This window comes from Alligator mississippiensis, chromosome 2 (assembly GCF_030867095.1).
Source record: "Alligator mississippiensis isolate rAllMis1 chromosome 2, rAllMis1, whole genome shotgun sequence".
In the NCBI taxonomy this organism is placed as follows: Eukaryota; Metazoa; Chordata; order Crocodylia; family Alligatoridae; genus Alligator; species Alligator mississippiensis.
This window is the reverse complement of record NC_081825.1, coordinates 212468549-212486481: the sequence shown is the minus strand read 5'-3', so window position 1 is coordinate 212486481 and position 17933 is coordinate 212468549. Positions and strand designations below refer to the sequence as shown.

General features: G+C 37.7%; 1 protein-coding gene across 2 annotated transcripts in view; it reads left to right on the top strand.

Annotated features, from left to right (window-relative positions):
* Positions 1-16098, top strand: part of NELL1 (neural EGFL like 1) — a 525706-nt gene extending 509608 nt beyond the window's left edge. For both annotated transcript variants that reach the window (XM_019477067.2, XM_019477066.2), the window contains 3 exons: positions 6432-6608; positions 9424-9648; positions 14102-16098. In XM_019477067.2, coding sequence (XP_019332612.2) covers positions 6432-6608; positions 9424-9648; positions 14102-14152 — 453 coding nt within the window. In that variant the 3' untranslated portion in view covers positions 14153-16098. The remainder of the gene's footprint in view (positions 1-6431; positions 6609-9423; positions 9649-14101) is intronic.
* Positions 16099-17933: the final 1835 nt, after the last annotated feature.

The window sequence follows — 17933 nt, the reverse complement described above, 5'->3', positions numbered from 1 at the left end:
GCACCTCTTTTACACCCTGATCATCTGAAGGCCCAACTGGTTCCCTGGCAGGTCTTTGGCTTCTAATGTACTGAAATAATTTTTTATTGTTATCTTTTGTGTGTCTAGCAAGTTTCTCCTCAAATTCTCTCTTAGCTTGTCTTATTACTGTTTTATACTTGCTTTGCTATGTTTATGCTCTTTTTATTTTTTAACATTAGGATTTGACTTATACATTTTGAAAGAAACCTTGTTTCTGCTTATTGCATCTGCAACTGTGCTATTAAACCATCCTGGCTTTCTTTTGGTCTGCTTTTCTTTTCTTTTTTTACTTGCAGTAGCCATGTGCTCTGTGCATCCAATATGATGTTCTTAAGCAGTTCCCATGCTTCCTGAAAGTTCCTCACCTCCTTTAACTTCTAACTACTAGCTTCTTCATTTTGATGTAATCTCCCTTTTTAAAGTTAAAGGACGTTAGCCATGTCTATGTGAGACACTGACTGAGCAGTTGTTAGTGCCCAATCATTTAGTACTAGTATACACAAGTACTAAATGACTGCGCATATTACTGTGCAGTAGCATCACCAAATGGCTTTCAGGTGATGCTGACTGCAGTAGCTTGTTACTACTGCACAGTAGTGTTGCTTCATGCCACGCAATGCTAATAATGAGCTACCGTGCGGTCAGCGTCTCTTGTAGGCTCAGCCACTGTATAGATGTGTGTCTCCCCTCCTACTCGGATGTCAAACCCAGTTGCATTGTGGTTACTATTGCCAAATGACTCTGTGACACTGACTCTTTTCACCAAATAGTGTGAACTGTTTAAGACTAGGTCAAGAATGGCCTGTCTTCTTGTAAGTTCCAGACCTAGCTGCTCCAGGAAGCAATCTTTTATAACATTTAGAAATTTGGTCTCAGCATCCCAGCATGACGTTAGATTGACCCAGGCTTATTTGTGGATAGGTGAAGTCCCCCATTATTACTGTGTTTTCTGCTGTCACCGCCTCTCTTAACTCCTTTAGCATTTCTAGCTCGTTACTGCCATCCTGGTCTAGAGGTCAGTAGTATATCCCTAGAAGTACTTTTTCTATTGAAACCCAAGATTTCTATCCACAAAGACTCTATGATACCACTCATATCAGTTGGAAAATCTACCCTATTTGATTTGATGCAGTCTTTGATGTAGAGTGCCACTCCCCCACCAATATGACCTACTCTGTCATTCCTGTATAATTTGTATCCTGGTATTACAGTATTCCATCATTTATCCTCATTCCACCATGTTTCATAGATACCTATTGCATCAGTATCATTATTTACTGCTAAGCTTTCAAGTTCCCCCCACCTTTGCTCTTAGACTTCTAGTGTTAGTATGAAAGCATGTGTACTGTTTATTGTTGACTAATTGGTTACTTCTGTGTGAGTTTTTACTCATTAAAGGTATTTGCTTGTGCTTGTCTTCACCCTGTTTCTTATCCCCATGGGGATGTGTCACTCTGAACTGTGTGCTGTTCTGCACCTATTGGCACCTATGTGTTGATGATTTGAACATGTTGTCAGTAAAGAATTGTGAGAATTATATATGAGAATTATGACATTGATTTCAGTGAAACAGATAACCTTACTCACTTGTTGTAGGATTTTACTCCTCAAGTGGTTCCACTGATTTAGGAGGAGTTATTTGTGGAGTAAGCTATTATCCAACATGAGTAATGATATTAGTGTCAGCAAGATAGGGCCCTATGGTAACATAGCAGTTTTTAAGTTAAAAACAAGAGATTGTTGTAACACTTCAGCAGACATATATTATATTGGATAATCTCTAGCCATAGTGATATCTTTTCCCAACAATATTTACAGTAATATTAAAATCCCTAAATCTTAAGTATGGGAGTGCATTAATTAAGAATCTAGCCTAAAGTAGATTTGCTCTGTATTCTTTAAGCATGCTTCTAAATTCTCGTGAGAATTAGTATACAGGACTGACAGCAAATTGCATTTTTAATATTGTTTTTTGTTATTCCACCTCTTGTGCATAAAGCAGGCCTGGCTGAATGTAAATTTTCAAAAACATTCTTCAAATCAGATCATCCTGCATTCCCTTTAAAGAGAAAGAATATGCAGTTCTCATAAATGAGGAGCGAAAGGACATCCCTGGCAGAATTTCAGTGTAGTAGTTAGATTCCAGAAGGATCTGAATGCTATTCATGGTTCTCCCATTAATTTTGTGGGACTTGCAAGCCAGTTTTGTGTTACTTTTTCAGTGTTTAATAATGTTTCACAAAGTCACAGAAGCAAAGTGTAAAACTCAGTTAACTCAGTCTGTGAGCCATGTAAGGTACACGTGTTGCAGGTACTTCAATCTGGATATACAACTGTATGTGTATCTCTAAGTGTTTATTAGTGAATATTTTGCATACCCACTTTTTCTCAAAAAAAAACTCCCCCCCCCCAAAAAAAAAAATTGGGGTGCATATCTTAAGCAGGGAAACTGATTTTTCTGCCAAATTGAATCACCTTGTTTTGATTCCAGAGGTGGCATTTCTATTCAGACAGCTGAGGGAGTCAGTTGATTTAATGGCTCATTGTTCTTCATTTCATAGATGTTAATGATCATCTCTCTTTTTAATGGTTTTGATGGTCCACAAATCAAGCTTACCTTTTTTCTGGCAGCTTTTCAGTCTGCTAGCTGTTCCTGGTCTCTCTTCTCTTATTTCTGTTTGCAGACTTTTTAGTTTTTTTCAGAATCATAGATCCACACATGGAGACCAATCCACAGCAGCTAGGGTTTCAGCTTTTGGTTAAGCAGAAAGGGGAGTGTAAGTGAGCTGAATATTAGGCGTTGTCCCTGTTCTGTGCAGCCATGACTCTTTTTTTTCTTTATTCTGCCTTGCCAAAGTGCATGCCTTTATTTGGGGGGGGGGGGGGAGAGTATGTGAGAAAACAAGATACTATTCCATTGAAAGGAAAATAAGTTTTCCATTTCTATGTTCATATAAAGCAAGGTTTTTTGTTTGTATATTTTTTAAAACAGCCAACATTCACATAGGGATAGTATAGTATTCCAGAGAGGCAAGTAAGATGACACAGTGTAAGAGGCTCTGTCTCACTATAGCATATGGATCAAAATAATTTTTGCAGGATGTGGAACTAGCAAGGTTGTAGACAAATCACAGATGCTTAAAGAATGGAGAGAGAAACAGTGCATTATGATTATCAAAAGGTCTCCAGCAGAAATATCAGGCACTGTCATTGTTCTGAAATATATAGAGTGAAGGCAATGTAAAAGGTTAGTTACTCCCCAGAGGTAAAACAGTGCAGAAGCAGTGAGTAGCACAAAAGCACCAGTGTTGTCACCAAGTGAAAAGGGGAATTTTTAAAATGATCTTCAAGCAGAGGATGCAAATCTAAACAGGGTGGACAGGTTATTGCTAGCAGTTATTAACTAGAACTCTAGTGCTCAGGTGGCAGAGTTTTTGATTGAGTGACACCAAGGCACCTAGAGAGCACAAGGATCTCCTAAGTTTGTGGTACTAGTCATTTGGTGTGAACATTTGGCCTGAGTTGTAACTTTAAAATTTTCCCTGATTAATGATATTAATGGTATTTCTGGATATAGTAATACCACTCTACCCTGAAAGTGAATTTTCCCTCAGAAAGTCATAATTCCATATCCTTGGAGTTTAATAGTTCTTATTCTGCTGTCCATATGCTATTTTAAGGGAACATTTTATTCCCTACCATCCATGCTACCCTGGGTAGCTAGTAGACCCAGAGTTTCTCATTCTCCTCTCCCTACCATTCACTCTAGAGTATGATGCAAAGAGACCCTGTTCTCTTCTACATAGCTGGACTCACAAGCTGAGATCAGCAAGTAAAGATAAACTTAAATTTTTCCATCTAGCCATTTGCCTTGAAGAAAATTGGTGGAGTCCTGTCTTAGGGGTTTTGTGCTCACTACTTTTCCATGTTTTGTTTCCTGTTTATTTTTTGTTGCAAGAAACAATGAGCAATTTTAAGCATTACCACAATCATCTGTAATAAGCAAATCAATTCAGGAATATTATGAAACACCTGCAGTGTCATTAGCAAATATGAGCATTATAATTTCATGCTGCTGGTCCTCTGCATGTTCCTGTTTTGTGTGTGATGTTTTATTCTATTTTATTTTATGTTAATAATTCTGATCTAAGCAACTCATGACACAACTAACTGTTATTTTGGATATATAATGTATTTTGTCAGCATATGGACAAATAATTCTCATTTTGAATTGCCCTTTAAACACATTATTAGGGCTCATGTAAAAACATCTAATTAGTCACGGTTATAATAACAAGTTGTATTGTCCCTTTTCTCACAAGAGTAATAGGTTACTGTGGCAGTATTGAAAAATTTTGGTATTTTGCCTTACCTCATTTATAGCCCTAAAACCTCTGTTTTTGTTTCGGCCCTGGCACTGATTGAAATGTAAAGCAACCCCATTGAAGTTAGTGGAATGACTCAGGAATAAACTCTAAAAGAATCTGCCCTTCGTTACTTTTTCTGCTAAGCCTCTTTTCACAACTGAGTAAGTGTGAAACCAGTAAATGATGATAAAATCTAAAAACTTAAGCCAAAATAATAAAAAACCTTTGCAGTAACTCATTGATTATAAACTGTGATTTTGGTTGCCTAGTCTGCATGTGCAATAGCAGTGGGTTGCCTGACCTATAAGGGTATAATTTGTAAAACAATCATCTCCATAATTTTTATCACAAGATTTGGAATAAATTCACTTATTCCTTTTGTACCAACTGAATATATCCTTTCTTTTTTATATGCAGATGCAATTTCTGTGTTTAGCCATGACAATTCTGATTAACTGTTTTAACTGAGTACCCAGTTTTGTACTGGCTAGGAACAGAAATTACACATAAACCAGTATAAGAGATAGGAAACCAGTTTAAATCTAAATACAACAGAAGTTCAGTGCATATAAACTGCTTTCTAAATAGCCAAAACTGATTTAAGATAAACCTGGATGGATGTAGTATCAGATTTAATTGATTTAGGTTAAATTGGTTTATTGAACTTCGGTCCCAGATTCCCTCCAGATTCAAGTTAACTCACAGTCCTCCAACATCCCAGGATGCTTTGTACCTCCCCCGCAACCCCCCCCCACACCATCCAGGGTGAGTGGGCCGTCCTTGGCCCAAGCTGTCTGCTTCAGCTAGGATTGTCAACCCCCACGGATTGCCCTAGAGTCTCCAGGAATTAGATATAAATCTCCAGGAGACTGCTGAGAGTCACCCAGGAGATCAATGATAAGGCATTCATTAAAATACATATTAAATGTTGAATCCAATTTATACAGTAGTCCAGTGGGTTTTTAAAATATAATAGTAGTGTGCATTTGCCACGTTCACATTGTGTATCATGGGCATGTTGGCATTCTGGAAACCCCCAGAATAGATTCAAAAGAGTTAGAAACCCTAGTTCCCTAAGTGCTCTAGCGCTCCCTGGCTTCTGGCTTGAGTCACTGCAGGCATGTGGCTGCATTTCCAGTATCAAACGTGAATGTCTATTCACTTGTTTATCAGTTCAGTCTATGTAGCTTAGACTAACCTGTGAAGATTGAATGGACTGAGCCTTGGGCTTTTTGACTGTTTTTACATAGCCACTGTTGGTGAATATTTAACATTTCTGGTAGAAAACTAAAGCTCAAGGAATCTGTGAATAAAAATATATCTTTAATTCAAGATTATTTTGCATGATGATACATTGTGACTAAGTAGTTTTTATCTGATGAACTCAAATTCCAGATGTAGACTATAACTAGAGATAAATACTACCTTGATGTTGTTATATGAGGAAACTAGAATGCTACCTTGATGTTGTTATATGGGGTTCCTTAGATAGCAGTGACTTTCTCTGTTTTTAATGTTATAGGTTCCTATTAAATTAATGGGACTACATGCTCAGTTTTGATTCATTGAAAGTAATTTTCTTGATAATCACACAGTTATTGAAAATAAAGTGTGCAGAAAATTATTGTTCTGATACATACTAGAGAAAGAGGTGATTACTTGGAGATTTTTGGTCATATACTTGATGAGATGTGAAATTGCCTTACTCCATTTGAACTAGAGACACTGGTTATTTTATATCTAGGGGCATGGAAAAAGAGGGACACAGTGACATTTCAACAGAAAACAGGTAGAAGATAAAGGTCCACTAGCATTGAAAGGTGATTTTTATAATGACATGACAAAGGCATAGCAACATAGCTCCTTGCCCATTTTGCCAGGCACCAAGGAAGTTTATATCTTATAGGACTTGTCCCTGGTCTTCCCTGGGCTGCCTGTGCGCACCATTTTTATACACCATTATCATCACTGTGTCTGTTCAGCTGAAGTAACTTGCTATTTAGTAGCATATACTTAATACCAATGAAAATTTGTTCTCAACAGGATGGGAAGATTTTCTGCCGGCGAACAGCTTGTGATTGCCAGAACCCCAGTGTTGATCTCTTTTGCTGCCCAGAATGTGACACCAGAGTGACCAGTCAATGTTTAGACCAAAATGGACATAAGCTGTATCATAGTGGGGACAACTGGACATACAGCTGTCAGCAATGTCGTTGTCTGGTATGAAAGTAAACTGTTTTCAAGAGAAGCCAACATGATAAAGATTTGGATTTATAGCAAGGCATGTTTTAAAATGGGAGGTTGCTAATACTTTCTTTAATGCCCTTTTACTTCGATTATTATTAAAAAGATGTTAAAGGCTCTAAAATCATGAAGCAGAAGCAAGGTAATAGATTATCTTACAACTCTCTTCTCAGCTCTGTGTAAGTAGAGCAGGTCAACAAAATTCCATAGTAATTTTAAAACCTTTGAAACAATTTTAATTTTGTTCATTGCATTGATATTTTATTTATCAACATTCCTTGCAGAGTTTTTATCAATTATGTTATTTTCAAAATATTAACTTATAAAAACAATTTTTTTCTTTAAAATACAAATCCCACAATATGGCTAATTTTTCGTATCAAAACTGGTAATGCAGGAATCAAAAACAAAGTCCAATACACCTTGAAAAAACAAACAACTAGGAAACCAAAGGCCAACATGATAAAGAAAATCTAAAATACCAAGCAAACACATAGAAGGAATAACAAAAAAACAAGTAGCATTTTTATTCTCAGTTGCTAGTTCTTGTTTATTAGTAGCAGTAGTAATAGTAGTATTAGTATTACCCTGGCAGATGTGCAAGTAAAGGTGCCATGGAATCTGATCTATGACCCCCCACAACTGTGCTACCTTCCATGCCATACATGCATGGCAGGAGGTATGATTGCGAGTTCAAGGATCAGAGCCCATCACACCTTATTGCCAGCGCAGGGGGAACCTGGGGTCGTGATCTATTTATTATTATATTCTCAATTTTTCCTCAGTTTTCATTTATGGGGAGAGATCCCAATTAGTAAACCAGCAATTTTAATTAAAAGCAAATCAAGGAAAACAGGAGTGCCCCTCTCAAAAAAAGCCCTAATTGGCACACACATAATATTGATACTGACTTCCCTGAGCCCTGGGGATTTGCAGAATACATAACATTATCCTGTACTTCGTAAGTAAGCATATGGCCCTTCAATTTAAGGGCCCATGTTGTTTTGAGTTTGCTTTTTTTTTTGGTTCTTATATAATTGCATAAAAAATAAAAGGGGCAAAGATTTTCAGTTAAATTGTAAGATATTCAAATATACTTAAATGGAATATTCACAGGAGTACTCAAGTTCAGTATATTTCCAAAAGATATTTTGTGTGTCACCTGATTTCCTAGCTCAGCTAACTGAGACATAAATGGACTAGGTGATTTAAGGTGATAAGCTAAGAAAATGATGTTTCTGGGATTTAGACTCAGAATCCATTTCACTTCCATTTTTTAGTGCTAAGAACTGCACAAATACAGCCTGAGTTTTTACCCTACTTCCTAATTTTTTTCTTCATTCTGTATAGGGTATGCACAGCCTTAATGGAATTAAACACATTATGATTCACTATCTGTTTAAGAGAGGATCGAGCCTAAAGTATGTTTTACTTAATTTGTTTTTATTTTGGTTATTTAGAGTTATGGGAGAAATATATTTTCTAGGTACTTGACTATGACCAAAATTAATGATGTGTTATGGACACAGCTTTAGCAAGTGCCTATTTTTGCTTGGGGTGAAAAATTGATTTTCATTTTAAAAATAAGGACCTTTAAAAAAAATTATGTACTGCCCATTAGCATTTGGAACCCAATACTTATCAGTCTGAAGCAACACAAAGGAAAAATGCCCTAAGAGGCCAGTAAGAGCATTCCCTGAGTGGTATAAAGTCTATATATGCGGATATTTTCCAGCTGCTTTCAGTAGGGAGCATATACAGGGAAAAGTATGTCAGGTATTATAAGACATGGTGGGATAAGCTGCACTTCAGCTGAAGCCTGCTGAAGTGTCATGGCCCTTGAATTGCAGAGACAGCCAGATTTAGGGACAGGTGTATGATCCCTACCCCTTTTATATGGAGCCGGCCATCAGGTGATAAGTGCCTCCTGCTTTCTTAGTATGTCTTAAATAGCGTATTTATGGAGACATGTAAAAGCTTTCTTTAACCTGTAATGCAATCTAAAGCTTTTAACATGTTAATTGTGCCATAAATTGTAACATGTCGTACAGTCAGTAAATGATATAACAGCAAACCAGCCATAAAGATGTTTGACATTTAATGTAAAACATCTTTGTGGCTGATTTGATTCATGCCTTATATTGAGCATGTTGGCATATGTTCTAGACCCAGGACTACTCCTTATCCAATCCAAACCTTCTGCTGAGTATGGGGGTCAGGTATGGGCTGATCTTAGGGTCCATGCCCCAACTTCCCCTCTGCCCCATCCCTAGGATCAGCCATATGCACTGCAGCTGTCCTTTGTCAGACAGTCCAATGGAGCCTGCAGAGCATGCTGAGATGTGTACATTAGACCCCATCCAGCTGCACAGCATCAGCATTTTAAGCTCTCCATTCTTCAGCACCTCAGCACTCAAATGTCTGTACACACAGTTCTGGGTAAATTTTTCTACCAGCAAAACATACTTAGGACAATTCTCCCAGATTATTCAAATGTCTGTATGAAGCCACAACTCACCAATTTAATTATTTTTTAATTTTGGCAATCCTGTCATGATAAAGAACATAATTGTTCGTTACATCAAGAAAAAATAAAATGATATTATGCTCTATAGGAAACAGTGCCTAATGAAGCTGTGCTCTGACTAGCTGAATTTATGTATAGTGCTAACATGTTAGAACAATTGCAGCTTGATGCACAAATAAGCTCTCACAGGCTATAGGTTTTATTGTTTCTCATTATCAAGTGATTTGTAATGAATATCCATGCACCTTATTTCTCTTTCTACAGGAGGGGGAAGTAGATTGTTGGCCCCTTTTATGCCCAAATCCAAACTGTGAATACACAGCTATTTCAGAAGGAGAATGTTGCCCCCACTGTGTCAGTGACCCTTGTCTAGCTGATAACATCACTTACGACATCCAAAAAACCTGTTTAGATGGCTATGGGATCACAAGGCTCAGTGGCTCTGTATGGACTATGGTTGGATCTCCTTGTACCACCTGCAAATGCAAGGTACTGTGACCATATTATAGTGATGGAAATCTGTACTATATTATAAATAATAGGATGATATTTTAGCTCTGTAAGTTCTCACACAACTTGCATTGAAATAAATGAGATCCAAGGGCAGATAATGTGGCCTACAGTATAACAGATGTATAATTTATGGTTTGCGGAGTGGAAACAAAACATGGTAATTCTATAGTTATTTTCTTGGAAATGTTAGTACAGATATTTAACATACTTCTTCAACTTTAAACTATTCTGTTTGAAAGCCCTGGAGGAATTCTTTATATGAAACTAGGATAGCATTTTAATAACGGCTTAAGTTTATTAAAATGTACTTTTAAAGCAATAACAACTGTTTACTAGAGACAAATACAATAACAAAAATTGCATGATACATGAGGGTTTGAAACTTAGGCTTGCTCGTTCTCCAAAACAAATGTTTGAGAGGAGCGCTAGAAACAGAATCACTGTGAGCCATATTCAGAGATGACACATGGAGAAGTGCAGTTTATTAGGGCTGTGCAAAATTTCGCCAGCTGTCTCGTGTCAACACTGTTTCGACTCATTTCAAGCTCAAAACAGTGAAATTGAAATAAAACGAAGGGCTTTGAAACAGCCTTGAAACAAAATGAGGTCAGTCAAAATGCTTCGAAAGTTTCGAGACGTTTCAAGTTTCAATGCTGAAGCTGGGCTTGGCTGCAGGGAAACAGAAAGTAAGGAGAGGGAGGGGGAAGATGCGGGGAAAGACTGCTCTGATATTGACTGTGACTGTTTGGCTGCCTGAGATGCTGCTGATGCTACTGTGCTGCTTACTAAGTTATTACCTGTTGTCATTTAAAGTGGTGGACTGGGCTGAGGCTGTAGGGAGGGAGTAGACCTCATTGAGGCACACTACCATGCCATGCAGAGGCCCCAGTTCCAGTGACGGCACGCCTTAACACACACACACACACACACACACACACACAGTCACACATGTCATGAGTTTTACTTGTCAGCAGTTTAAGGTGCGCTTTCCCAGAAACCCCTGCATCTATCTCCCTGAAAGCTGGCAGGCTTCATGGCCTCAGCGGGGGCTACTATACCTGCAGTTTTCACTCCCCTGTTCCCTAAAAGATACGGTCAGTCACACAATCACCCATGTCATGAGTTTGCCTGTCAGCGGCCTAAGGTGCAGGGTCCTAGAAGCCAAAACCCCCTGCACCTATCTTCTTGAAACTTGGCAGGCTTCGTGGCTTCAGCAGGGGCTAGCATGCCTGCAGTTTTCACCCTGCTGTGGCTTAATACACACACAACATATGTTTTGCTTTCAAGAATTTGAAGTGCAGTTTCCCAGAAACCCTTGCACCTATCTCCTTAAAACTTGGCAGGCTTTGTGGCCTCAGAAGGGGCTACCATCCCTGCAAGTTTCATCTGGATCAGGTAGGAAATGACAATGTTATAGGGAGTTTTGTGCTTCCCCATTATAGCCTATAGGTGACACGTCGAAACAGTGTTGAAACAGCGAAGCAGTTTCGATAAAAGGAAATGGAACAGTGGTTTCGAAATGAAACGGAACTTGAAACGAAACACTGTCCCATCAAAATGGCGAAATGGAAGTTGAAGCGAAATGGTGCTGTTTCACACAGCCCCACAACTTATACCTTGGGTTTGCAGGGGTAAATGATGACACAAAAAGTAAACCAGTAGGAAATCATGCCAGTGATGCATCAAATATATTAACTTAACCCTGAATGCATGAAAGGGCATTCCAGGAAAACCCCACCCCAAAATAGTGCAACTCCATGACAACCCCTTGAGCTGAAATAAACCTGCCCCAGCTTGTGGTATTTTACTAGTTGGAGGATAATTTTAAATACAGGGTGATTTCTTCCAGGAACATTCTGTTAATTCCTTCTCTTGTGGCAGCTCCATTCAAGTTGCCATAATTTTATCCTCCTTTGTGCTTCTTCCTTTCTTTGCACTTCCTGGCTTTTGCCAGTGTGTTCAGTAAAACAGGAAATATTGGAAAGTAAGCAGAAGTGTGTCTTTTTCAGATTTCCAGCCTGATTTTGCACATAATGCTGTAAGTGCAACCATCATATTTGAAAAATCAATGTAGAATGATACTGTTTCTAAGCAATACAGATTTGATCTGGGCTTATCAAAGCACATGTGAGTCTTTCCATTGATTTCAGTGTAGTTTGGAATGAGTCCTGTATGAGGAAGAAGCTGACTAAATAAACTTCATTTATAATTAATGTGTTGCAAACAACAGGTGTGGTATAATTGATAAATAAATTTCACCTATCTGATGGACTGAAATGAAAACCAGAGTTCTTCAATTCCAAAATCCCACCTTAAGTTTTATAGTGGAATTTTGGAATTTTACATAGATGGACAGTTCACAAAATGACAGCATCACACAGGCTTATCTAAACACACAGGTCAAATACTTTTCTCACTTTTTAAAAATCTAGGCATAACCTTAGACTTGAAGCAAATGTACGTTTCTTACAAAAAGATTTATTTTTGTCCAGTGCTACCTAAGAAACCCTTTTTTTATTGTAAAAATGAGGACTAAACAAACCCTAAATAAAGCCATTTTACTACTATTAAAATATAGCTTCTTAACACTGGGCACTTCTACACGTGCTTTAATGCATAGTAGCCTATTTTACATCACATTAAAGTGTCACATCAAAAACCATACTAATATCCTAATGCACAATAAAATAAGGCTATTGCACATTACATGTCACTAAAAAGCATGCACTTTTGCTACTGTGCATTAGGGCAGCCTAATACAGATTTATTTAGTACCTCACATTAGAAGTACTAAATTTAATGTGCAGCAACAAAAGCACATTAATGAACGTATAGATGCACCCAGTGTTGAATTCAAATTCTGGTTGCCTGTCCTTTGTATCATTCATAGATAGAGAACTCTTCCATTTTATTCATTCCTTGCTCAGTGAAAAAACTAAATATAGTCTTATGAAACTGTGTCTCATATCATATAAACTGTATCATATAAAATACTGTATGAAGTTTTTTGTCTCCTGTGTAATACTAGAGAAAAGGTAGAGTAAAAGCTTTGTTATCTGGCATGAGCAGGGTAATGGGGGTGCCAGTTATCTAAAAATTCTGGTTATCTGAGAGTTATACCTGCCACACCCTGCAACGGCAGCCCTCCCTACCCTGCGCAGATCCCTTTCCCCTCCCTCCATCCCTTCCCCTGCAGACTCCCGGCAGCTCCTCTATCAGCAGCATCACTAACTAAGGTAAACAACAGAAATACTTGATGCTCATGTCAGGCAGACGCAGCAAAGATTCTGGTTGCTAAAGTGAAGATTTGTATTGAGGAATATTAGAAATCCTGTTAACAGAGTATTCCGGTTAGTAAAATGCTGGTTAACACAGCTTTTACTGCATTATGGTTTGATTCTGGGCTTTAATTCATTGTGATTTTCTTTGCTTGCCTTTTTTGTGGAATTTCCCCTAAGGGCTAGATTTTTTTTTTTAATTTGTGATTCCTGTGCATTTGACTCACAGACTTACCTATTGACAACAGAGTTGGAACTGCTATCACAGTTCTTACCTGTGATCTGAGAGTATGCACACCTGCATATGTTCAAACAGACTAAAAGCCTCTGTACAGAATATCACTGCAAAGTTAAATGTAGTAGCTGTGCTATTTTTAAAATTTTATATTACTGAAATGTACAGTTTTTCAATAGGATTTCACACTTAAGTTTCTGATTTCAATGCAAGTCAGGTGAATTGTGACTCTCAGCAGTTGACACCATGAGAAATGAGTCAGTGATTTTAATTCTTACCTGTTAAAGGAATGGTCAGCTCATAAAAACACCATCATAGTCAATGTATTTGGTAGCTGTGTTGGTCTGAGACAAAAAGAAATGGAAAAAAGATTTTTTTTTTTTGCCATTTGTTAGTTGGTCTAATAAAAGGTACCATCTCTGAACCAAGAGTTCTAGAGTTTTGCACCATAGTCAACATGTTAGAAAATCGCAGCAAGAACCAAATAGGCCTGGAACCTGAACTAGCTTCTATTTAAACCTAATTCTTCCAAAGTAGAATAGCCAAACTCACAAGAGAGCCAAGGATTTTTGTAGATGACCTCTTTTATTTGACCAGCTGTATAGCTGGGAAGGATATAGACAAGCTCTTGGATATAAAGTACCCTTCCTCACATCTGAGAAAAAAGAAGACACTGCATGAGCTGTATAGCAGATATAACAAAGGCTTGTGCATTATCAGGTAGCTAACAGACCAGAGAAATTCAGTAGAAGGGATCAACAACACTCTACCTCTACCAGAATCACACAGGTTTATTCATTTCCCGTAGAAACAAAAAGGATTTCTGTCTCCAAGTCGTATGGCCCTTTGTTCTCTCTGTTTTTCACTTGTTCATTGAATCATATGAGCACTAATATTCGTTTGTTTGTTTGTACAGAATGGGAATGTCTGCTGTTCTGTGGATTTAGAATGTCTTCACAATAATTGAAGTAATACAGTCGAACTCTTCTATGTAAGGAAAACTGATACAGTTAACATCTGAAATGAAGTTGTATGAGTTGGTGTTTTATACAACAGACAATTACCAAAGTCTCCACATGAGGAAGATGTTTGGGAGTTGCCTTTGGGACCTACCACTATGCTCATTCTTGCTAGCCTTGTCTGGGTGACTTTACAGTACAACACATTAATAAGTCTATGGTTGTTAAAAGCTTTCAGTGTTGTAAATAACACACTTCTTCCAGTCAGATTATTTGCAAATATGTTTATTTCCTGAGTAAACTAATTGCGTATTTTTTTGTTTAATTTGTGTATTGACAATATGATCAAAACTCAGTTCATTTTACTTTGGATCTAGATTCCACAAATAAAGCTGCCTATTGTGATTCTGTCCCATAACACCGCATACTTAGTTCTGAGGTCCCTGTCAGATGTATTTATGAAAATATGTATGTATGTACAGTCAAATTATATTTCAGAGCTGTCAAACCTTTTAAAACATTCCAAGGTGCATTTGACTTGTACAGGCTGGAAGTAATCAAACCTAAGTCTGTCTTTGAAAAAAATGAATGCCACAAGCTAAATGAAGTGGCAAAAAGCACTTTCTTTTCCAATCATATGAACTAGCAGCAGATTTGAATTGGACATGTATTCAGCACCCTTTCAATACATATCAAGGAAAACAATGCCACTTATTGACATTGGTGTTCTGATTTGCAAGTGAAACTACATATACTGGATGTGGGTGTAATTCATCTGGATTGTGTGATAGAAAATAAAGCAGTCAAACAGCTTTAAACTTGTATATTTTGACCTGAGTGGGCCAGATTTTGCCCTCAGTTACATTAATGTAGGTGAGCTCAAAATCTTTCCTGGTGTAGTTATTTTAATAATAAAACTGCCATTCACAATTACTTTTTCCATAATGAAAAAGATCAGAACCATCTGTACTATTGTAGAGATGACAGCATATACTGCCTTAGCCCTTACATGTTAGTGACATTCTGTTCTATCATTTTGATTATATGTAAGACATTCAAGACAATTTGTCCCCTCTTTGTACTGTTCTGACATTCAAAAGGACCTAATTTATTAAGTTAGCCATGTACATAATGTTGTCTAAAACCCCCAAACCTAGGCAGAAATCCTAATTAAAACTTCTAACCCTACACAAAGGTTAGATTTTGGATTCTCTCCAAGGTAGATGCAACTATTTTTTTCATGAGGCTAGAAAGTTTGTAGCACTGGAACAAAACATCTGTTCCCACGACGATGGCATCTATGGCTCAAATACTATATTTTTAATGTGCTGTTGTACTGTTCTGTTCATTTGTGTAGTGTTTTCTGCCCTTTTTGTTCTTTTTTCTTAATTAAAGACACAATGGGTGTTTGGAAAAAGATTGCAGCTATAAGTATAGTGGCTACACTTTGGAAAAGTATACATTTGTGGTTTTTCATAGCTTCTTCCAGAAAAAGTGAAATTTATTTTAAGAATGATGTGTGACTGTATGAAATGGAAGAATATTAGATTTTTCTCTTAAATAATGTACTTTCATGTTTCTCCTAAAGAGGAGTTGCAAAACACTGTAAAACAAGACTTGCAATCACTTAGACAAGTTTGTCCTGCATTCATTGTTAGTATTGATAATTTTGCTTAAAAGACTTGTTCATAACCGGGTTCCAGCCTAAACGTAGATTTGTTTTTTTCTAATGTCTGGTCATTTTCAGCTTTCCATGCATTGTTTTAATGATTGTATTATAAGGGAAACAGTTGTGTTTTATATGATACTTTGTAAATCATACTGTCAGCTCATTTTGTAAATCACATTGTAAAACCCAATGGTAATTCAATTGGAGGAGACATCCAGTGGGCTGGGATATAAAAAGTAATGATTTAAAACTTGTGGGCATCGAAATAAACTCCTATGTACAGACTGCCTTTCCATAATCTTATTAGCAGTACCATAAAGCACCAATCATTGTTTTAAATGCAATGTTTATAACAAACATTTTCTTTATTTCCCAATTTAATATGCATTAGCATAGTAACTTACTGTTATTGCTACATAGAAGGAGATTGATTCTTCACAGGGAGTCTTAGCATTAGAGCTGTAAGATATATTTCCATTTACCCACACCATTCAAGACCAATGGTAGGTTTTAGGTCCAGGCCATAGGTAAACCTCATCCTCTGAAATTCCCTGAATGTGCGTTAAGATTGTGTGAAGTGTTTGAAAGCAAAATGGGTAATTCTTTTTCCACCCAGCCTTGAATCAAACAGCCTCAAATAAGTCCCAGTGAAAAAGCATTTACTTTAGATGTCTTTTGAGAGTCAGAGGATTTGCTACGTATGGGCTATTTGGCAGAGCCAGATAAGGAAACTTGACCCTGGGCACGTCTACATGTGCTATTACAGTGAAGCAATAAGATCTGGTGCTTATCATGCTGGGATGTATTGCTCTTGGGTGCTGCATTTACACATGCGCCCAGGACCGCAGCACATTGAGTCAGGTCAGAGCAACCTCAGCTGGCAGAAGACCTGGGGGTCAGCCTGACAGACTGGAGCTATTCTGACCTGGCTCAGCTTTCTGTGGAGGGGCTGGCTGGGGCATGAAGGCAGGGCTGGCAGGGGCACTGAAGCATCCTTGCACTGAAACATCGTTATGCCCTAGCCACCCCTGTCAGCATCTACACATGCATTGCTCTGCCGAAGGATGGTAGTTGCATTTACAAATACTGTCCTGTGGCAGACTTAATTGGTTTACTCCATTCTAATAGCACCGCACGTGTAGACAGCAGTGTTTTACTGAGGAGCTAATGTCTCATGTAGACGTGTCCCCTGAGAGGTATTTGAATCATCAGAGATTGATTTACCTCCGGAAACCAAGCTTCAGGACTCAGATAACAAACTCCTTTGTGTAGCGAGTCCTGCAGGCTTTATGCATCCTCACTTACTAAACATTATTTTTCTCCCTTTGAATATTTTATGTAGAAGCTAAGTACTGGCACTTAGACTTTGTTATTTATGCTGCATTTGACCAATTAGCTTGACAAAGATGAACGTTTCTTTATGGAACAATGGTAATTAGACACCAAAATTATGTTAGAATAGATTGCGTGCATCTTGAAAGTTAAAGCTTTCCAAACCTTAGACATTGTTTGACAGAGACTGGTAAAATCCTTTATTTATTTAAGAACCCACTGACACCACAATGACAATCTGAAAAATGTGGCATTTTAAAAACCATTCTTTAGCTATAGTTTCCAAATTAACTTCTTCACTGGGGGCGGGGGAAGGGACAGGGAGGGAAACAGAAGTCCTCCTCTTGCTGGAATTAAGAGATTTAACATTGCCTTCAATATGGGCAGAATCAGGAATATTCATTTTAAAAGGGATTATTTGCATGAAAGAATCTTTGCTGTTTAAGAGATCAGTTCTTTTGTTTTAATTTGCTCAGGCAAAGCTCTCACTAAAGACAGCCATAAGAGTTTATCTCCTTCTATGACTTTTTTGTCATTTGAAGGCACATTTCCTGAGTGTGCAGCTATGTGATGAATGTGATGATTTCTATGGAAGTTAATGTGATAACAATTTCTGATGTAAAAAAAAATAAATAAGGAATGAGAACCAGGGGTGTGAGACGCTAGCCCCTCTGTCACTAGCCCTCATCTAGTTCAAATCCTGCTGTCAGGAACACTCAGTCCAAATATTAAAACAGTAGCCCATCTCCCCTTTGGAAAGGAAATGTGACTAGTTGAATCTGTTCTCC